The sequence below is a fragment of the Psittacula echo genome (genome assembly GCF_963264785.1).
Source record: "Psittacula echo genome assembly, chromosome: 4".
Taxonomy (NCBI): Eukaryota; Metazoa; Chordata; class Aves; order Psittaciformes; family Psittacidae; genus Psittacula; species Psittacula echo.
Genome location: NC_137738.1, coordinates 29,251,638 through 29,274,673, shown reverse-complemented (window position 1 = coordinate 29,274,673; position 23,036 = coordinate 29,251,638). Strand labels below are relative to the sequence as shown.

Below are 23,036 nucleotides of genomic sequence, written 5' to 3'. Positions count from 1 at the left end.
CCTAGAGCAAATTCAGACCTTCTGACCTAATAGGTTAATATCCTGGTTTTGTTCTTTAAAATAACCTCTACTGTGGATTTTAAAACTATCTGCTGTATTGATTTATTCTTGATTTAGTCATTCCATTCCATGATCAAATTAAGTAAAATTATTTTTATCTGTTACTGTAAAAGCAAAGCATTTAAAGAAAGTGCTTGAAACTTTTACAGTTTCCCAAATAGCGTCTAAAAATCCATATGTGATGCCATTTTGACCAAATATTCTCATTTAAAAACTGTTTTAATAAAGGTTTATGGGGTTTTGTAATTTTTCCATTACAATACATTAATTGGTATTCACTAAAAAATGTGATACTGGTCTCTTAGACCTTCAGTGCTGACCATGGTTGGAAGGTTGGAGAAATGCGTGCAAACCCAAAGTCATTGTGACACTAAGTGTTGCAGTCTCACCCACCAGCCACCCATGGGGACGTAGGAAAAAACCTTTTTTCTCTGTTTTCTGCTTTGTTCCTAGTAATTTTTGGCAGCTATTTTGGGGTTTCTTGGCTGCTCCTGAACACTGAGTTGCCCTTTTTGTGGAGTAGCCTGTGAAGGGCTCAGGATTCCCGACAGCAGTGGCCGGAGCCCATTGCTGGGTATGCAGCATATTGGTTGTTTACTCCCACCTGCACCTCTTGATCGACAGGTACACTTCTCCATCCGCTGGTGTATGACCCAGTCACGTAGCCTGCCATCCTCGCAGCTGGCCCTTGCCCTTGCTGACCTGCCCAACTTCAGGTCATTGGGAAACTCACCTCACAGCTTGCCCCCTGGTCAGGTCCCCTGGGGTTATTGTGAAAAGCGCAGGTCCCACAGCAGACCTCTGCAAAGCCTCAGCTACTTCCCGCATTACTGTATTTACTCCTCACTGGTTTCCTATCTTGTACTGGGCCTTTTATCCATTCCAGCACCTTCCCCAGGTGCTTGTTTTCTGTAAGATCTTTATAGTGTGATTTTGTCAGAAGCCTCTGAAAAGCCTAGGAGAGGAAACTGCATCTCTTCTATCAGTGTGCCTGTTGGCCCCCATCAGAGGACACTAGTGAGGCTGCAGGTTAAATCGTTTAGTTTGCCCAATAGGTAACGCCGAGTAGAGACCTGTGGTTTATGCTGTGATAAGATCCCTGTTCCTCACTATGGCTCACTCTCTCTAGCACTTACTACTCTGTTTTAGAGTTGAGTTGGCAGCTAAGTGGCTGAACTCTTTTCCTTCAAAAAGTGTAGGTGGAGTGTGTGATCTTCTTCAGTAGCTCAGAGCATGGAGCAGCCTTCCACCCCCTGTGCTAAAAGGAGCAGGAATCCCATCTACTCAGAAGGGTGCCCTAATCCAGTGACTCTCTAATACCAGGGGAACCCAGATATCAGCAAAGCTGGTCTGCTCGCAATAGCAAACATCCTTATTTATTGGAAAGCATGAAGTGAGAAAGTCATTTGCCCAGAAGATGAAAAGTGAGGGTCTAGGCCTTGTTCCGATGACTACTTCAAATACAGTATGGAAGTATTTCTTGGAGCTTACTCTTAAAATGAGAGATGGGAGCTCTCAAATGTGTCTGAATCCTGACAGGGTCTGGATGTGACAGAGGCACAAACCTGCTTAGGAGTCATGGTGCTTAGGTGTGCCCAGGAAAAGATTCTTTGGCGTCTGAGGAACTCTAGTGGGACTGGGAGGAGGATACAGCGGGTAAAGCTAATTCGGAGAAAACGGCCCCTGATGCAGAAGTTAGGCTGTGTGTGCTGTCATTACTGATTTGTGCAGCAGAGAGGAAGGCCTTTGGAAAGGTTGATACGTGAAGGTAACTGGCTTCTGAAATAAAATATTAACAGTTCCTTAAAACCAGTTATCAGGATGACCTGTGAAAGGAGAGGTCATCATTTGCAGTGGCATGAGAAGGCTGCACTAGCTACTAGGTGATCTGCCAGGTGACAGATGAGTCCCTAACTGGCCTGGGCCACACATCTGAATAAATACCCACATTTCAGATTTAGACAACTACAGTGGCAATCAGAGATGTAAATCACTTTGTGGATTTGACATTTCATCTTCACAGGATGATTCCTAAGCTGGTTTTCAACAACTTAGCTCAAAAAGCCCGGACAGCTAAATAGTGCATAGCTAGTGTGGTAGACAGAAAAAGGGATAAAAAACACAGTGAGGAGCTTGGAATTCTGCTACTGAGGCAAATTGTATTTTGTGTCCAGAAAACCACCACCAGAAGTCATCATGTGTGTTCTTAGGTATGTTTGTATGTAACTAGTAAGTTATTGTGTTGGAACTGTCTCCCACTGATCCATGTGGCAATTAATCGGGTGAAGAGGAAGTCACACAGCATTCAAGGTTGTGAGAAGTTGGGTAGTGCTCCAGCTCTGATCCCCCTGCATGTCATTGGTTTCTAGAGCTCTAAACACAGTGGTGGTCAGGTGCTGTGCTACAGGGCTTGCCTCAGCTGCTTCTGCCCTGTTTATGATAACCATATATTTTTGCAAGCTTCACGAGCTTGTTCTGTGCAATGCCCAAGCAGCCGCAAAACATCTGAGAGGCTGGCAAAATGGAAATGCCTGAGGATGGCACATTTGTATTTGTCAGAGAGACCTGTGAGGATTCTTCCTTTTGCCAGAATTTTTTCCAGAAGCTGGATTTAAAACACTGCTTAAGAATATGCTTACATTGAAGCATAAGCATAGACTGGGGAAGCTGGTGGAGTTGTGCGTTATCATTAGGCACATGTTTCAGTCCCTACTAGGCAGGACCTTAGTCTGTGAAGGTCTCTTTCTCACTCTGAAGGGTTGGCAAGGACACCCAGCACTTTTGTAATATGTCTTTCACTCATTTGCTGACTAGCTGGCATCAGCTAAAGCAGCTCATTGGTGACAGCTAAATATGTTTGTGTGTCATGGCCCAGCGCTGAGCCCACTAATGCTGTCTGCAGTGGCTATACTCTGTGTTCCTCACAGAACAGAGGTGGAGAAGTGGGATTCGTCTCGCCCAGCTTCAGACACCTACGCTAGAGACACCTAATTCTGAGCATGTCACCCCAGACTGTTTAGAAGAGCTGGTGGAGAGAAACAAGCACTTGGTAAGGGTGATTCATCTGGCTTGCTTTAATCATCTACTTTAGGAGGAGATAAATCATGCTATGCAAATGTCTTTTTGCTGTCTACTAACTATGCGGAAAGTGTAAATCACTGTCTCAGATACATAAGTCTGCAGAGTAGAAGTCTCAAACTGAGAAGATGAATGCCACCCTTGGTTTTTATCAGTATCACATTTTAACATCTACAGTGAGGTATAGTGTGGTGCTGTGGTAAATCTTTAGGTGGCTATCTGTGCACAGGAGTCTCAAACCTCAACACACGTTTGAAGTGGTCTGGACAGGTTGTTTAAAGGTGTTACCTCTGCTGGGGTGGATTTTCTCTAACACAGTGCAAGCATCTGTAGTTGATGAGAAAGGGCACACCATCTAAGGCATCTAACTTACGTGGGGTGTCTAGTACCTTCCAGTGCCTGTTTTAATCCATGGCCTCAGCTGTGAGCGTGGACTAAGTAGCTCAGGTATAGATGTCCCTACCACAAGTATCAGAAGTCAGCTGAGAGGGCTCTCACCCATAATGGAGAAACAGAAGGACAGCTGTCTCCCAGGGTTGGGGTCCCCATGGGTAACAGCACTGGCAGTAGCACTGGAGGTGATCTCTTCCCTTTGCTTCTGGATGCCATGGCAGAGAGGTTGGGCTGAAAGGGAGGGAAGAGGAGTGGTTCCAGTTGGGATTTACAAAACAGGAAAAGGCATGAATAAAAGGAAAAATGAAAAGCCAAAATTAGTAAAAGCAAGATAGGCAATTTTCCTCTATCTCAGCATCTTGATTTGTTCTTTTGGGGGATACAGTAGCATACAGAGCAGTCTGCTGCAAGGAGCAATGGAAGAAAACCAGTAAAAGTCTGGAGAAGAGTGTCCAGAAATAAAATTCTTTAATGTCCTGTTGTCCATTCTGACAAGACATTTTGCCATCTTTAAATTCGTATGGATTCTGTTGCCAGCTGACCATGGTGGAATGTTAGAAAGGGAGTGAAGAGCTTTTCATCCATGTGTAGGTTTGATGTCACCCCATTTGGGAGCTAAACTGTGGTTTAGGTGAGGAAAATGTCCCCATCAGGACACAGGGATTGGGCAGGGAAAGCTGCAGCTCTGAGTATTATACCAACTGGCAGGCAAGTCCCCATCACAGTAAATGAGAGATGAGACCACATGGGTGTATAACATCTGTAGTGTCCACCTCTTCCAAAGACATCCTGGCTTTTTGGGGCAGATTGTGTCCCCGATATCCTCCAGGACAGTGCCACTAGAAAAGGCTGTGCCCATTTGGCATCTGGGCCTCAAGCAGCACAGGAAATGGTATGGGCACGATACAGTTTCACTGACAGATACCACAGCCACTGACACATGCTTTAAGCCTCAGCTTGTAACTGTGTATTACCAGGATAGTGTTTTTTACCACAAAATATGGTCCCATATTTCATATTTCATCACAAAATATTTCAAATATGGTCCCATATTTCATATTTCAAAATATGGTCCCATATTTCATCATGAAACCCATCATATCTGGCATCAGTTTTTACTTCACCCAGCATGTGAAAGCATCCAAAGAATAAGCATCCCTAAAAATTTAACCCTTGAGCTGCAAGATCACTTTAGATGTGATCCATGCAATGTTGTCTTTTGCTGAAAGTTTGTGTTTCTGTCAGTGTATTTAACACAAAATTAAATATACCTGGACAAGTAATTTTGGCTATGGAGCTGAGAAAGCATCAGTAAAGTTCGGCTTTATTTCATAGGGAGTAATTGCCATGGAGCAGAGTTAAAAGGCAGTGATTCCCTTGCGAGTTGTCCACATGAACCGCTGACTCATGCATATGTGCACAGTAAAAGGGGGAGCAGAGCAGGCATCATCTTCAGCCTTGGTGAGGATAAGATCTTTATCACAGTGTGTGTTGTGAGTTGTCCATCAAACACTGCATTATTTTATGTAGTGTCTGATGCATCAGATGGTATAGTCGTGATTTCCCCCCTTTCCTCTCCCTACGAGGCCAGAGGTACAGACTTGCTGTCTCAATGATCAAATCTGATCTTAGAAAACACAGCTTCAATATTGTGATTCAGAGCACCTACTCATCTTCAGATATCATACACCCTAGTGGCTTAAGGCATGCTCACTAATCTTAAATATCTTCAGCAGGAGGGGTTTAAATCCCGATTTCCTGCTTCCTGGGGGAATAACTGCAGAGAAGACAGGTACGGCAAGTACCCTGCTAGCTGTCTTTCAGAAGGAGGAACATTTTTGCCTACTTCTCCAAGTAGTTTCAAAAATGTAAACTGTGAGTGAAGGAAGGCTGTTCTCTGCACTGACACAGTGGCACAAACCCCTCCTAAGCTCTTGCTTGGCACTCTGGCTGCCTCAGTTTTGGTTTTCTGTGCATAGAAATACCCCTGGTCTGTGGGAAGGACGCTGCAGTTTGTTAGGGTGTGTGAAGAGTTTGGTGTTTCAGTGACAACGCTTAGTAGAAAAGCTTGAGAGGAAAGAAAAAATCAGTAAACGTTATGGGACTTGTGTGGGGAAGAACAAAGAGTGCTGAGCCATTAGATGGTGAAGTTAGAAGAAATGAATGTACTGTTGTCTGGTAAACTGAACCCTGACTGGTCTGTACAGCAAGTAAGGCAAGAAGCATTAGTTACAAGCAGTGTATTATGAAGAAAATGTATTTAAATGATTTTGAATGAGCTAAGGGTTCACAGGCAGCCTTTTCTCAACTCTAGCTTCTTGTAACATTTAGCAGGTAGCACTAACCCTTCCATTAGGTGTTTAATACGAAGCCACACTAACTTTGGATAATTTATTGGCCTGCTGGTGCATCTCCTGTTATGTAGGAAGCTGCCCACACAATGTTCTGCTGAAATAACTGGGGATCAACAAAGTGCCCAGCTCTCTTAAAGCCACTCAAAAAGACCAGATGTTTATACCTGTGCTGCTATTCACTCTTTTTAAGACACCAGAGGCCACAGATTTTCCTGTTACAAAATACAGGTTTACTAGGCAAACTCAGATCTTAGTGAGATCATGCATTTGTTATCTATAAAGAAATAAGTAAATAATTCTCTCCATTGGACTAATCCTTTTCTTTAATAATGTATTAGCTCATATAAATACAAATTTAGGTTAACCTGAAATGAAAGTTTTTAAGCAATTTTCCATTCCAAATATTGATTCTCACCAGGACAAGGAAGGATTTTTGTGTATGGATCTCTCTTAGTCTGCGTTGAACATATATAAATGTTTGGCAATAATACAGTCTCTCATTGTCGTGGCTGCACTTACATTTCTCTTTTCACCTTTCAATGCATGCAGTGACCTCTGGACACTTTTGAAGTTGTAGGTTCCTGGCTTTCAACACAAACTACTAATACATCCTCCTTCAAGTGAATGGACCAACTCAACTGAATCATCCTTTAAATCACTGCTGAGTGCTGCACGTGAATGGGGTGAATTTAAGAAAGGCAGGTAGAAAGCCCTAAAGGGTCTGCTGCTGAGGTCTCCAGCATATTTTGACCTCTGCAAGAACTGCACCACCCTAACCTCACTTTGCTCATTCAGTCACAAGCTGGATACAGTATCTGCTGATAGTGGTATGATACCAGGGCTACACTAATCCATGTTTAAGGATTTAAGGGACGAGGTTTCTTAGGAAAGAAGTTTCCAGCAGCATAGTAGGCTCAGTTACAAACTGGGGAAAAGTTCCAGTCCAGTCTCATTTGGTGCAGGGCTGGAGCTAAAAAAAAGTTAGTCGCCTACTCCGAGATGCTCTCCAGGGCAGCATGTGGGTTGGTCTCATTTTGCCATCTGGCTACAGCCTCAGGAGAGCTGTTTCTCTAGGGATCACTGAAATGCCTGGCAATCCAAGTTCCTTATTAATCGTACTATTTACATTCCTGTGATCGTGCTTAACTGCAAGATAAAATACATTGTCCCCCCTCTCCTTTTAAGAAACACCATATTCCATAAGCTGTCCAATTCCACATTTTCCAAGACAATAACAATTCCAAATGTTGTTGTAATCCCCTTTGATGCTTTATTAAACTCGATGTGTATTTTTCATTCATTTACGTGTCCTAACAGCATGAGTTTAAGTGGTGTGTTAAGCCTTTCTCCGTTCATCAGAGCAACATGTAATTTTCATTTCAATTTTACCCAGTGGCTTCTAAATCTAGAGGTGATAATTATTATTTGCATTGTAATTACGTCTCGGTTGAACCAGAGGCTTTGCAATGATCTAAAAACAAAGGACATTTTGTGGCAAGATCTGGTGGGTTCTTTTGCTGCTAAAGCTCTGCGTGACTGCAGAAGGGCCTAGGGTTTGAAAACTAAAATGCAGGCTGGCTTTCTTTAGTAAGCCTTGTATTTTCTTCTCCCCAGGGGATGAGCGCTCCCGGGAGTCTCCAGCCCCAGCCGAAGCACAGATGCAAGCCGGGGTGGAAGGTGGTGGAAGGGTGAACCGCTGTTGCTGGAAATGCTCCGTGACGCAGCTCAAGAAGATTGTCTGGGGTGTGGCTATGGTCCTGGGTGTCTGCTCCTCTTGGTCAGGTTCAACCCAGCTAGCAAAACTGACCTTTAAGAAATTCGATGCACCCTTCACTCTAACGTGGTTTGCAACAAACTGGAACTTTTTATTCTTTCCTTTATATTATCTTGGACATGTTTTTAAGTCAGCTGAAAAGCAGTCTCCGAAGCAAAGATACAGGTATGGGAGCTTTTGTTTTTTCCCCTGTGGCTCTTGCATGCGGCTCTATGTCTAGCAGGTATTTTATTCATGTCACAGAATCATAGAATGATTTGGTTTGGAAGCGACCTCTAGTTCCAACCCCCCTGCCACACCTTCCACTAGACCAAGTTGCTCAAAATCCCGTCCAACCTTGGCCTTGAACACTCCCAGGGATGGAGCATCCACAGCTTCTCGGGGCAGCCTGTGCCAGTGCACATCACCCTCACAGGAAAGAGCTTCTTCCTTATATCTAATCTAAATCTACCTTCTCCTCCTTGTCCTGTCCCTAGAGGCTCTTGTAAAATGTCCCTCTCCAGATTTCTTGTAGGCCCTGTTTAGGTACTGGAAGGCTGCTCTAAGGTCTCCCTGGAGCCTTCTCTTCTCCAGGCTGAACCCCAACTCTCTCAGCCTATCTTTATAGGAGAGGTGCTCCAGCCTTCAAATCATCTTCAAATGTCAGTTAAATCAAACTTGCATTTGCTTTATTTTCCAGGTTTGTTGAAGGATGTTCTGAATTAATTGTATGTCCTGTGCTAGGTGCTGTGTTATTATTCTTAATACAATTTCACTGCAACAGTAAGAAATCTTGGTTTATTTCCAATGCATACAAGTCACATAATGAAAGTCCACATTTGCTGCAATTACTTCTCAAGAGCTTTCTGTTCAATACTCTGTGAACATCATTTTTTTATTAATACCTTCTTCCTCTACCCACAGCTGACTTTTATGGCAATTTCTGAGTAAGCTCAGTAAGCTTTTCTGTTCCAAACTCAGGACTAGTGCAGTGTCTTGATCAGCCAAGTAAAAAGTATTGCAGTATTTTCCTGGCATTATGCCCCTGACACCAAAGGCCAAGCTCTGATCCCAGTTAAACTCGAGCTGTTGTGTTTATTTCCGGGAGGAAGCGCAGTCATAACCAAAGCCAGTACTTTGTCTTCAGCACACCTTGTCTTTACAGCAAGCCAAACACACAAAGCCCATAGTGCCCATCCTCTGTGAGGGGCTGAGGATGCTCTAGCTGCTTAAAGGACCGCCTCTTGGTGAGCGCTCCTTCAGCTCATCTCATTTTGGCCCGAGAGGTGTCTGGGACAGATGGGATGACTCAGCCATCAAGATGTCCTGTGTCAGAGCGCTTCCCGATACATGGAAGGATGTGAACAATGTTTTCCCCTTCTGTTACACAGTGGGGCTCACAGGCTTTTAATGAAGTAGCTCAGAAAGTAAACAGTAAGAAGTGCACATTTCTCAGCTTCCAGCTGTGCAGCAGCGAGGTGGAAACTTACTACAGGAAAAGTCTAAGAAACCAGGGTACTCGGGAAATGCTCCACCTCAGATGACTATGGTTAAGGTTATCAATGCTGAAATTTTGCTGCTTAGCCATTGTTATGGTTTCTCCATCTTCAGAATTATTTGCGGGCTGCAGATAGAAGAAATCTACTGTTCAGTGCAGGTCCTAGAGCAGCGTCCACAAGTTTTAAAAGCATTTTCATAAAATGCCATGTTTCCTGCACTTCAGTGTTCAATTTGTGCTTGTTTACTCAGCAGTAAACATGGTTGCTTCAGAGATGAGAGAAGTATAGAGGCTAGAGAAGCAAGTTTAATCTAGAGCCAATAACAAATGCTAGCCCCAAAAGAGCTACCTTTTCGTTTCTTTGGGTTTTAAGTATTTTTCTTCCATCTGCCCTCAGATAATGTTTTAAATACTGCTGAATTCTGGAATGAGCAGTTGTGGTTTGCCAGATCCCTGGGGTTAAAACCAGAGCATTATACACATTGTTGCTGCAGTTTATTGTTATGGTTGGTAGTTTTCTGTCTTCCATTCAATTAAATGATGGCTGAGTTGAAAAGCAGGTCATGCAGCCTATTTGGGTTGCAGGGGAACATCACTAAAAGTAAGCTTACAGCAGGCTTAGTAAAGAATGTGCGTTTGTGTTTCTGACCAGTAGATTTCATAGGGTTAATTTACAGAACTGTTTTCTAGGTGTCAGGGTAGACCTGGACATTTGGAGATATGGCTTTGGTTTCTAGCTTTGCTGCAGATTAATTCTGTGGTTTTGAGCAAGTCTCTATAGACATCTGATCTCCTTGTACTCTCTGTTCATTTGGATGAGACAGTTCTTTAGGGAGGGGGGAGGACTCCCCTACCATGTGTTTACATCGTGTCTGCCCCAGCATGTCCACTATCTAAACTGAGACCTTTCAGTGGTGCTGCACTAAAAACTACTGTGAAAAGAATAACTGTTCATCTGCTTCCTCTGTTATGGCTGAGATGTCACATGCATGTATGTCAGAAAACCCAAGCATTGTATTCCAGCATCCTCTCTTAATTATTCTCCCTTTTTTGCATATTTTGTATATGTATAAAAATATGCATAGAAAAAAAGACATATACCAAGACTTTGCAGCTTTATGAGAGCATTACCATCTTCGGGAAAGCTTGAACTCTAGGCATAGTTGGACACCTTAGGGAGGCATTTTGTGGGCTTCTGGGTAGTTATTATAAGACAGTTCTGACCTGGAACTAAGAAGAAACTTGTATAATCAGTTTCTCCTTCCTTTATCCTTCACTTTCATCTATATTTTATATATTATCTGAGCTCTCTGGAAGGCATTTGCAACAAGATAGATGAAAAGGTGGTAGTGGGAGGTGGAAAAATGCCATCTAAGTCACCTTAGCAGTGAGGTAGTAAAGGAAGGGATTCTCAGACACTGCCTACACAGGTTGCTAAAACCCACAGGCACCTAACGGGTTTTGGCAGCTAAGCTCCCCAAGGACACCTGCGCAGCCACCTCCTCCTCCTCAGGACTGGGCAGCTCAGCCTCCTCTCACCATGGCACAGGCAGTGCCTTCCCACCTCCTCTTCCTCAGTGGGTGGCTTCAGGGGGCCTAAGCCAGCAGGCGTGCTTTGGTACCAGCAGGTACCTCACTGTGCAGTTAAAGAGCATGTAAAGAACTGAAACTTTTAGGAAAAATACAAAACACAGGGATAATAAAATGTAGCAACAGTGCATAGATGTATAGTCCCTCAGTGCAGATTATATGGTTTATTGTGGTTTTAAATTTCTGTTGTATTGTACCAGTATGTATATATACTATGCTGTAAATATATGAGTTTTCCTGGTTTTTTAGTCTCACAGAAGAACATACCTGCAATGGACACAAACCAGTTTAAAGCTGCAGATTTTTTTTTTTTTACCCCATTTTATAGCACATACAGTGGTAGTAAAGTTGCCACCAACATTTCAGAGTAGCACATTAAATTTAAGATCAGGTTTATTCAGTTTCTTTACAAGATTTTGAGTATTAGCTGTAATGTAAAGTATTAAGTGTTTCTGACTGACCCATACTGCATGGTAAGGAACGCTATTTAAGCTGGAGCAGACTGTCAGCATAGGGAGACAGTCACTCTCCAAAGCAAACAAAAACTCATGCATTCATAGAATCACAGAATCACATGTCAAAACTGCTTTAGGTTCCCTGTGCAGCTCCATCAACTGCTGGAGTGCATTGGGAATTGCAGTGGGAATTGTGCCCAGGTGTAGACTGCTCAGAGAGACCTTGTGCCATGCTCACTATCAAGGGTGCCACACACCCTTGGCACGGGACTGTGTGCGTGGGTAGTGACGCAGAGATCTGTGGCAGGCCACAGAAGAGCACACCAGGGTCATTGCTGCTTTTTCTTTGTGCAAGCGCTTACTAGCTTAAAATAAAATTGCAGTAACTAAATTATCACTCATTTCAACCATCATCCAGTCCAGAAGTAACACGTAATGATTTATGCGCCTAATGGATCGTCTAAGAGCACTTTATTTCGGCTTTATACTTTCTGCATTCAAACTGCTTTTTAAAATGACACATTTAATCTGATGAGTTACCCTCTGTCGTACCTACATTATTAATTTATGAGGTAACATAAATTAAAAGCACTAGGCTTAAAGTTCACTGGCTACATGAAAGATCAAATTAAAATCTCTGTAAGATACTGCTTAGCTTTGTGTATCTCTAGGCAGGACTAAACGCACCTTTCATAAAGATTCATTCTGTGGGTGCAAGCTGGGGGAATAACAGAGGGCTGTGTACACATTTCAGGAGAATACCTCAGAAGGCTTGATTATTCTGACGGTACAGTCTTATGATTTTTTTGAGAAGGAAACAGCAGGACTTACCAGAATGGTTTGTGTGATTATGTGTTTGTTTATCATTTAAATCTTGATTTTTATTTCATAAAGCACTAGGGCTAAAGAAAACACCAGAAGCTAAAACTAAATCTCTTCTACAACCTAGAATGCACCTAATGTGTTGGGTGAATGAAAGAATCATTGCACGTACCTGCACTGATCTTTACACCTTTAAACCTGCACGTTTTAACATGTTCTCTTTCACTGGGTCAGGTTTTAGTTTATACTGCCCCCAAATTAGCTGCCACTAATCCTTCAGAATTTGAAGAGTTTTCTTTGAAAAGAAGAAAAAACTTGCAGATGACACCAAAATGTAGTTATTTCTTTTAAATGGAACCAGAATAGTGGGAGCAACAACTGTAGAGGTCTAATGTAGTAGATCTCACTTACTCTGATTAATCAACATTAATGTCACAAGAAACACTTTTAATTTATATGCATACGGGCTCAGAATCAAGACAGTTCTTCAGTGGCCAAAAATTATCAGTGCTATAGTTTCACATGATGTTCAGGAGAATGTGGGCCAGTTTCTGAAGGTATTTCGTATGTATTTCTACTAGCACAGAGGAGACAAGGTACTAACAAAGCATTTCCAGCTATTTCAGGAGTTGGGTCCATTAGTTTGATCCTGACTAAAGCAAAAGTGCAACTCACTGCACCATGGCACTGACCTCCTCTTCTGCAGTAGGCAGAGAACCCAGCAATGTCCTCTTCTGCAGTAGGCAGAGAACCCAGCAACGCTGCACTGGTAACCAACCGCCGGTCACCATGCAACTCTAAGGGGAAAGAATGTCAGAGCCTGGTTTGGCAAGACTTTACTATTGATTTTCAGCATTTTGTATTCATGAGTCTCTCATACCCAACAGCATTAAAATGTTGCAGCGTGGCTGACTTTTGGCATCCTACAGATTTATATGACTACTTAGGTGGGAGCTTCACCACCAGAGCAGACAGCATTAACAGAGTCATAAATAAGCTACAAAGGCATCAAGACATGATGAATGCAAGTGGTTTTGGCAAATGTCACCCAGTCAAGCACATTTTCTGTCAAAAACCCTCACTCTATAAACTCTATTTGTGTAATTCAGTACATTAGCCTTAAAATAATACCTCTTTACTTTGTGTTCCTCAAAATAAAATCACTATAATTCAAGTTCCCATTACTTTCTTTGGGGAAAATAAAACCAACAACCAAAGAACAAAAACAACCCTTGAAATTAAAAGATATGGCATCTCATTCTTACTTGAGTTAGACACAAGCCAGGAGTAACTCCAAATTAAATCAGTTTGGTCTCTACAGCAGTCTGTCAGGACTTAGCTTTGTGCTTGATACTGAAGCGATTAATTAAAAAAATGCGTGGATATTGTGCAAGCATACTCGTGATCATCTAAGTCTCTCCTCCAGATGTCTGAACTGTTGTTGTTGATGTGTTATTGATGGGCTCCTGTATTACTTCTCAGACTGTTTTCACTGAATCTGCACTTGTAGCTGAAGACAAGGCCAAATTGTACTATTAGAAAGTAGCAGTAGTAGTGAAGCCTTCTGCTGGAACAGTAGTGTATTTGTAGTAAGGGCAGTGCTGGTGGAAGTCTGTCTAATATACACTTGCTGTGTGTATAGCCTCAAGCTCCATCATGGCACAATCACTTGGGCTTAGCTCAGCTGAAGCACAAGCCACAGAGCTCAGCTGCTGTTGATAAATTCTGGTTTTCAAAGTTAAGTAATTACCTCTTCGTGGTGAAACCTGTGGTTGCTGCTGCATCTTCTCTTTTGAAAAGGAAAGCATGACCCCATGGGATTTGGGATAGGGGTGTGTTGTTCCATAGGAGTTCTGGAGGTGGCTTCTCACTGCTATACCTTGACATGATATAGCTATGTTGCACTGTTGCCGGGTGATCAGTAAGTCATTTTTTCAGCTGCTTCCTTGGGGAGACTTGTTTTCTTAGGTAAGTTAAAGATTAATGCCATGATTTCTTGCTCTTTGTGGGTCTTGAAACAATTAATTTCTCTGCTAGCTGTGAAAAGTGTGTTTTATAGGTTGCCTGTTCTTGAGAAAATAGGTGATCTTCCAGCTCCAGGGTTTTTCTAGAGTAGCCTCCTGTTTACCTAGGTCTTTTCTACACACTGAAGACAGTACCAAAGGTTAGGTTAGCAAGGAAATTTGCCACATATAGCTCCTTAGTGCCACGATGAATATCCCAGCACGGCAGGCTTGGAGCTGAATGCCCAGTTTCTTCCTAAAGTGCATGAAGAGAGCAAACACTTACAGCATAGACACAAACATGAGGCATATAAGGTAAACAGGAGGTAGCTAACACTGCGTTTGAGAGCTTGTGTCTTAGCTTCTGTGGGAAAATGGTTGTGGGTCCTTCTTTAGGCAAACAGTTGTTTCTAATTTAGCCTCCCAGTTTATGTTTGGAGACTGTGTATTTCAGACCATGACATTCTGAAAAGAATTTAATGTTCATGGCTGGTGAAAAGCTTTCTTTTAATCTGAAGATCCTTCATCTTTTGAGGATCACCTCTTCTGGCCTTTTAGATCTTTGCTAATTGAGAATAAAAACTGGATATTGCCTGATCAGGAGAAATACATGTTCTTTAATCTTGAGCTTGGTTTGCAAAACTATCCCAAGGATGATTGAATTAAGTGGTGTCCTGTAATTTTGTCATCTTCTTTCATTACTTCTGTCTTCCCTGCTGTGGCTTGATGCTGTAAAATAATTATGTCATATGCCTCCTATGAGGTAATGGTGCTTGAGGCAAGGACTAGAAAGAGAAATAATTGTTCTTGTTACCTGCAGACAGGGCATGAAACAATGTGTTTATGTAATGGCTTCTGCTTGGAAAAAATGTTGTGCTTTGCAGTACTGAATGATCTCTGGTCAGCAGTTAAACTATGTTTCATTAAAAGGCTTTTCCTCTGGTTAGTAGAGCAATCTGCCAAGCTTCCGTGCTGCTAGGGTTTTTCTCAGGACACCTCAAAACAAGTCCATCTATACTGTGGAACCAAAGCAAGCTAGGATGAAGGGACCTCAAGGGTCATCTCCTCCTTTCCCTGCCTCCAGTCATGAGCTGCACACACAAACAGAAAAGTAACTGGATATTGTGGCTGGCAAAAGAAAAAAGGGACAGGGAAAAGAGTGCATGATGATGTTTATTGCATGGGGAAAGAAGCAGAATGCCGAGGTGAGCATGGATATGTTGTTTTTCCAATCACCATAACATGGCAGAGTTCACAGCTGATCTTCTTTTTGCAGAAAGTGTTTTACCTTGGTTGTCATATCAAGTACCTTGACACCCAGTGCACAAACTCACTGAATGACGACTATCCTAGGCATGTTCTCCATATTCTTTAAACACCAACAAAGCCAACAAAATTTAGGAAGGAGCAACAAGGAATTCTACACATTTTTTCAGCCCAGATCTGTTTCAAAATATCTTGAAGACAGCTACCTTTAAAGCTGCTTTATAAAAGGAAAGTGCCTGTATGGCAACAAACTTCATAGCTGTAATTAACAACTCTCAATAAGGACGTATGGTACAGTGAGAAGTGTTGGAGGCTGGCAGTACTACAGAAGTGGAAAAATCCTTTTTGTCCAGCTGCCTAGTGGTTATGGACCATGTCCAGATTTCCCAGGATTGTTTGTGTTTGTATGAAAAGGCAGCCTCATATATATGCACAAGTACCTGGCTGAAGCGCCTGTTCAGTGCAGGTCTGCAGGAGCTGGCCACCCTTGGTGTTAGTCAGAGCTATAAGCTGGTAAAGAGAGAAATAGCCAAAGGTGAAGGTTGGTAGCTACATAGGTATATAAAGAGGGTGTCATAAATTGAACAACCCTGTCAAACAACTGCATAATGTCTGTAAACAACCATAGGGCTTTTTTTTTTGAGGGAAACAATGGTAAGATATGAACTGATGAGCAGACAGTTTCATATATATATGTACTCACACACATGTACAATTATTTCTGTGTTTTAAAGTGCTAAACCACCTTTTCAATAGTAACTTTCTGACAGAGAATCCAATCCGAAATGGAGAAGACAAACAAAATCTGGGTTTATTACCTTGTTCGCCTACTTTGGGTGGTAGGTAGTGAAGACAGCCTACCTGTGGAAAAAAAACAACCTTCCTGCCGGTCTGCTTTTTAGTCCTTGGAGTCAGGGCTAAAACTCAGTGAGTTTAAAGAGCTTTTTTTAATTTACTTTGTGGCCTTATGGTCATTGCTATATCATTTGGGGCTCTTGTCTTCAGCATGCCTATACTAACCAAGTCCATTGTGGCTACCTCATCTGTTCCCTGTTCCTCATATCTCTGACTGAGCGCATCTCCATGTGGAGCTGGTGTCGTTTTCTTGTGGTTTGTTAATTTATCAGACGTGTTCCTTCAGAGCTGGGGGGGTGTTTACTCGTTTATTGAAGCTGCTTACTTCACGAGCACTTAGAGACTGCTGCAACATTTCCTTCCTACCTTTGAACACCTTCCACTGCCTCAATAAAACGTCCAGACTCCCACAGGGGGGAATGGGCCTCTGTAAGCCTTCCATGAAGGATGGGATCCCCCATCTCTTTCAGCAGATGCAAATGTTAAACCCCAGGGATCTCAAGTCATCATGAATCTCCCTTCAGTGACAGAGCAGTTAAACTTTTTGTAGCTCATTGCTAACACAGGGTGCCCTTGGACAGTACAAGCCCAGGTCCATTTGCTGCAGGAAGACTCTATCTCTGTATCACCTGGCATTTGCCGTAGAATTTTTAGATTAATTTAGAAGTACGTCTAAAAAATGTTTTTCTTCACCAAAGTACTTGGATTGGTGGGGTTTTTTTATTTAATTCTCTTCAGTGTATGCTGTAGAGGCCAGCCAGACCAATGGAAAATTGTTTCTTGGTTTTTCAGCTTCCTTCCATAGTCTTATTATGCTTTCAGCTAGAGTACATACAGGTTTCCAAGTACAGAAGGATAAATTTTCAGGTATGAAAAGCTCTGCTATTAAATAGCACACTAGAAAATAGACAGAATTGCACCTCTACTTTCAGTGCCTCTTAATAGTACCTAGGAACAACAATGACACTACAGCTCTGTAATGCTTTCTGATACTTTCACCATCTAACAAATGGGGCTGCTGTTAGACCATCTCACCATGATATCCAGAACATTAGTTCATAGAAATGTGGAATAATTCTGGCTGCTGGGGAACTGGGGAGGGAGGTCTCTAGACCAATCTGCTCAGCACAGGGCCACCTCATATCTACTTTTTTCTTTGTTAATGGTTAGTGATCTACAGACACTGAATGAGACATAACTATTATTATTTCAATTTATGTGTAGGGGCATGAATGGTACCCACTCTGCTGCTGTTTGCCCCTTTTTGTGAGATTCACCTTAAATATTTGTCTGTCCTCAGGCAAAAACATGTTGATTCAAACCCTGAGGATTTGATTTGTTTTTTCTTAACCTTAAAATAAAATAAGCCTCACTATAAAGTGTTTCTGCTTAACTTATTTTTAACAATCTAATATTTTCAATATTTCATGATGTTCTGTACACTAAATGTGATGGGTCCAGTCAGCACTTGACCCTAGCTGGCATAGCTCCACTGAGTCCCATGCCAGTATGCTCATTTCTATCAGAGAAGGGTCTGGCTCAGTGATTATTAAAAGTATCAAGTTAATAACTATTTAGATGTGTTTTGGCTTTTCTTCTTTCAGAGGGGATCTCAGGCTGTGACCAGGCTGAAATTCACCTGATCTCACACGTTATTTTTTTAAAAGTGTCTTTTGCTTCTGGAGAACTGAAGTAGAAAAACTTAATGTTGAAAAACAATATCCCAGAAGAGGGTACAGTGACATACAGCCAAATGATCAGCTGCCTTCCATTAATGGACCTGCAGACTTGCACTTGCTCATGAAAATTCAGCAATTAAGGCCAACCCTCTGAAAGTCTCACAGTATTTAACAAGGAGCTTTATCTATCTCATTGGTTTTTCAAAGCTAAACAACTCTGCTGTAGTTCCAAGTCATCCCTATGGTGCTGTTACTTTCTGCCTTACCTAGTTCCATATGGCTTTTTCAGTAGAGTTGGACTCTTGATCACATAAAAGGGACAACTTTTATACAGGGGGAGATGATGAAGGTCATCTGAATTGTATATAGATTGGAGAAGGTGAGGAAAGAGCTAGGTGGCATCAAACAGAATGAGTGAGGTGTTTGAAACAAGGGGAGTGGTTCCTATCAATGTGCAACTGAGCTGTCAGTGGCCTGAAAAGCAAGAAAAGAGTAGTTAGTGCATGCTTGGGAATCAGAGGTGGTGGGATCAAATGTGGCCTGTCATGGGAGCAGATTGCATGAGTTCTGCTTGAATGTAACGCTCACATGAATGATAGTTCCTGTTGCTCTTCTACAAGCTAAGCTAAATCAGTAAATCCTGTATGATTTTAATGGACAGTGTGCTTACTGTGGTGTTGCTCATGTGCTGAGTCCTGTGGCTGGTTTCAGATTCTGAGTATGGGATGTAGAATCATAGGTTAGGTCATCTTGAGATCATCTAGTTCCAACCCACCTGCCATGGGCAGGGACACCTCACACTACACCATGTCGCTCAAGGCTCTGTCCAGCCTGGCCTTGAACAGTGCTAGGGATGGAGCATTTACCACTTCTTTGGGCAACCTGTTCTAGTACCTCACCACTCTCACAGTAAAGAACTTCTTCCTTATGTCCAGCCTGAACTTCCCCTGTTTAAATTTGAGCCCATTACCTCTTGTCTTATCACTGCTTGGTTCAGCTCAGCAGCCATCCAAGTTACAGGGATCCAAACATGTCACTCATAAGTATCTAGATGAGATTCAGCAACAGTTACTGAACGTGTTTCCGAATTGGTTTCTTAACAGAAGCGAATACGCAAATAAAATTTACCGAACTGCTGAAGATATTTTCTTGGGATCTTTTCAAAAGCAAGCAGTGAATTGGCTTAATTTTTAAGTAAATAGGAGCCATAATGAGGTCATTCATCTTGAAAATCATACCAGTTATATGCATAGCTCATTGTGGACCTTACTTCTGGCAGGCAAGTTGCAGAATGTTGTCTGCTGCTTTATATTTCTTGAGCTTTGTTTTGTTTTAAGGGTTAACAAAAAAAAGCCAACCAAACAAACAAAAAACAAACAAAAAACCCCCAAAAAACAAGCCCAATCCCAGAAACCAGCTGGCTTCCCGGATATGTTTGCTGCAAGAAACCAGAGACAAGTGGTTTTAAGAAATTAGAGACAAGTGTGTTTCTTCCACGGCAATTGTGCTGAAAACAAACTGGTCTTTTTGTCAGTGTGGCTTCAGACACTTTCTACTATTATGCTGCTGGTATCTGGAGTCCCGTTACCCAAAAAGCCTTTGTCTAGTGCAGAACAGTAAACACAGATTTTAGGCACACGTAGAAACACCTCATTAGGAAACTCTGAGTGAGAGATGACAGATGATGTCTTGGTATCAATCTAATGCCAGGGACTGAATGTACAATGATAGATCATCCCTCTTCAAGTAACTCAGCTACTGAAGGCTTCAGATGGGTTTATCTTCAGTGGGAAGCTTGGTATTCTCCTGCCTTTGGGCTAATAGCCATGACCATATAGCCCCTCTGCATGACGCGTGCTGATGGCACCTACTAGATGTTGTGCAGCTGACAGGAAAAAGATACAGCAGTTCATTAGTTTTGTCATTTTGTCTAATTCAGGCATTTTCAAAAGGAATGGCACTGAAAGCTTTGTAGTACTGAAGGTGCATAATAATTGCATCGAAATTGCCCATCTGCAGCTAAAGTGAGATAATTGCCTAGGCGTATTCACGTTTGCAGAAGAGATTTTGAATAATAAATGTTTATAAAGCCCTTCTGTCATCATGTTATCCAGTCCTCGCCCCATGAGCCAAATTCTCAATTCATTTACAGGCTTTTCAAACCAAAAATATCTCATGTCAGTGCAGCTCTGGAGTTGGAGAAGATGAGAATCTGGACTAGTGTAAGTCACTTGAAATTGGCTTCCAGCTCCCCATCAACTTTTACAGTCCAAATTGAAAGAGAGGAATCAGCAGCAGCAAACCCTGCTGATTCCCTGCTGGTGTTATTTTCTGTATCTTTAATAATTAATTTGACTAAATTACTGCAGTTGAGGGGTGCTGGTACTGTTTTTCAGTGCTGCTGAAGGGTGCTGTTTCCTGAGGGGCAAGACTTGTCACAGGCTCAGACCCCCAAAAAGGCTGAGATGCATGCCGTGTTCTGCAAAGAGGCATAAATATGTACGTGTGGTTTCCAGCAGGTGCTTCTCCCTCCTCAGGAGCCTCTCCTTTCTCTCAGAGGTAAAGCCTGAGTGGATCCATCCTTAGAAAACACAGATAGGCTGCAGGACTGGCAGCAGCAGGTGAAACGCAAGCCCATCTTAATTAGGCTTATCACAGCTGATCTAACCTGCTCTTCCAGATAAGCTCATTACCATGGACTCAGCTCACTCAAGGCTTTAAACATAGTCCCTCTATGCTTCACAAAATGCAAATAGCTGAAAGACATGTCCTGGTTTAAGTGCATGCTTACCTGGTCAACCCTTCTCTGCAGGGACACAGTCTGTAACTGCTCCTGTGTTTTGCTGCACTCCCTTTTCCTGGCAATTGAAGATGAAAATAGCACTGACCACACGAGATTTGTTGATGAAACTTTATCTTATTCTTTTCCAAGACTGAATTAATTGATTTTTCCATTGGACTTGATATAAATCTTTATGTCCCTGTCATCCTCAGTATGCCTGACTGATTCTTTACAGTTTTCACAACACATCTTGTGCCTCTACCATGCTCTCCTGCAGTGACAAGAGCTGCTCATTCTAGCCCAGCACTACTAAATGAGCAATCATGATGGTTTACAGTGGGATGGAAAATATTTCCAGCTAGATGACAGATTCAGCTGCTTTCTGCCACTGCATGGCACTGGTATTTCTGCGTGACCAGAGAAGCTGCCATTCCTGCTGTGGGATCCCATCAGCAGAAGAGCCACCTGCTTCCCCCATGGTCAGCTCACTCTGTAGCTCTTCAGCTTGTAAATCCTTGGTGCTGTAGCGAGATCTCACCAGGCTGTACCTCTTGGGTGTTCCCAGCATGGGCATGGCAAAGCTGTCTAGCTCTTCAGCACTGGGAGAGTAGCCAGCAACTGTATGAGACATCTAAGCTGATGTCCCTAGCCACCTAGAGAGAGCCCTGCACACATCATGAGGTGCTTTGCATGCCTGAATCAGCGAGGTTCTTCGGGTGCCTTCACTGGATCTGAACAGCGCTCTGGGGGAGGAGTGGCACTCACTGCTACAGATCCAGAAGAAAGTGGGTTAGCAAATAGGCGCCACCTTTGCCAGGTTTCTGAGCAAATAGTTTCATCTCAGAGGCTGAAACTGCATTGCTGCTCTTGTCACTCTTCCCAGGAAACAATCTGAAAAGAAATTCAGATGCAACACTAAAATTAGTAACATTACAAACTATTGTTCAGTGCATTTTTTTCTCTCTCAAGGCCTTAAGCTTATTGAGTAACTTCTTTCTCGCTCTGTTTCATCACAGAATGTTACATTTTGAGGAGCGGCTGAGCCCATCCACTGAAGCTCTTCATGCTAGTTGCGTAGGTGCGGTATTGACAGAGCCAGATTTAACACAGTTTACCCGGTGCACAGTGACAGTAAAACAAGAGAGATTTTGTGATGTGTATACTGGGGGGATTGGATAGGGGTATTGCAGGGCACTGTGACTCTGAGTGACTCTTTTCTTTGAGGCTCAGTGAGGTGTCAGGATATTTTGGAGGCATTTTTGAGGTCCTGCTGCTGGATTCTCTGCTCTTACTGAAGACTGTGGTGAAGCTATAATAACTCAGTTGGAAGGAGTGGTGAACCCATAGTGAAAGCTGTTGGAAGTGTTTCCTTGTGGTTGTGTGCATATGTTTGCATGTGTAAGTATGTGTGCATATATGCACCATGTGAGTGCACATATGCACCATTTGAATGCACATGCTGAGATCCTTTACCCTGCAAGAGCAAGGCTATCTCGCAGGGGTTACAGACTGGTTTACTTGTGTCTTCATACGGTGTCCTGCAGATCAGGGGCTCTCCTGTGGAATACAAACTTGAGAAAGAAAGGACAATGAAGTCACAGATTTTGTGCTTTCTAGCTCTAGGGTAAACGTGGGGTCATGCCCTTGACTGGAGTGGAAAAATGTGTATCTTTCCCTACGGGTGTCAGTGGAAAAGCAAGGGCTCCAGGATCAGGTCCCAGCTTGTTTGCTGAGGGAGCTGACACTTGCTTTTTCGCAGCAGGAAAGCTGCTTATTCTCAAGCATCTGTCTCCAAGTGCTGTCTGGTGCTGCTCTGAAAATATCTTCCCCCAGCGAACAGAGCTGGAGCCCCAGGATAGGGTGAAAGGCACCCTGAGCACTCTGCTGCCTGCATGCAGGGTGGTGCCTGCAGCACAAGGTGACTTGTCACTGGCCCCACCACCCTGGGCTGCCCTCACCGTAGGCAGATCTTGGGTTGTGCAGGGGGATCAGGCTGCTCTTACCAGTCTTTCTGCTTTGCACTGCTTTCCATCCCACTCACGTTCAGTATAAAAAGAATGCCCTTAACAGCCCTCTTCATTATCCATACACCTGAACATAAAAAAAAAATCCCCAGCCCTTTGGTACATGCTCCTTCCTCCACAGCCGCACACAGATGCTGTCCCCACTTCCAAAGGGCAAAACTCCCCCTCAGCAAGGCTTTTTGACTCTCTCCTTGGCTTGGGATCCCACTGTGGCTGACGCCTGTGCAAGAGATGCCGTGCTTAACCTTCCTAACTCTGTTTTATAATCCAAATTTGATCACCCATAATTCCTTTTGAAATCAGTGGGTGGTGACAGTCTTCAGCCCACTGGAAATGTCAGTGTGTTAGGTACCTGAATATGAATTTATGTTTTTAATTTCATGTGATTCTCCTGGGATTTCAGTGTGAAGGTGGAAAAACGCAG

At 42.8% G+C, this 23,036-nt stretch overlaps 1 protein-coding gene across 2 annotated transcripts in view; it reads left to right on the top strand.

Moving 5' to 3' along the window:
• Positions 1-23,036, top strand: part of SLC35F3 (solute carrier family 35 member F3) — a gene marked incomplete at both ends in the record, with an annotated part of 168,597 nt that overhangs the window by 119,162 nt on the left and 26,399 nt on the right. For both annotated transcript variants that reach the window (XM_080616883.1, XM_080616884.1), the window contains one exon: positions 7,500-7,824. In XM_080616883.1, coding sequence (XP_080473009.1) covers positions 7,500-7,824 — 325 coding nt within the window. The remainder of the gene's footprint in view (positions 1-7,499; positions 7,825-23,036) is intronic.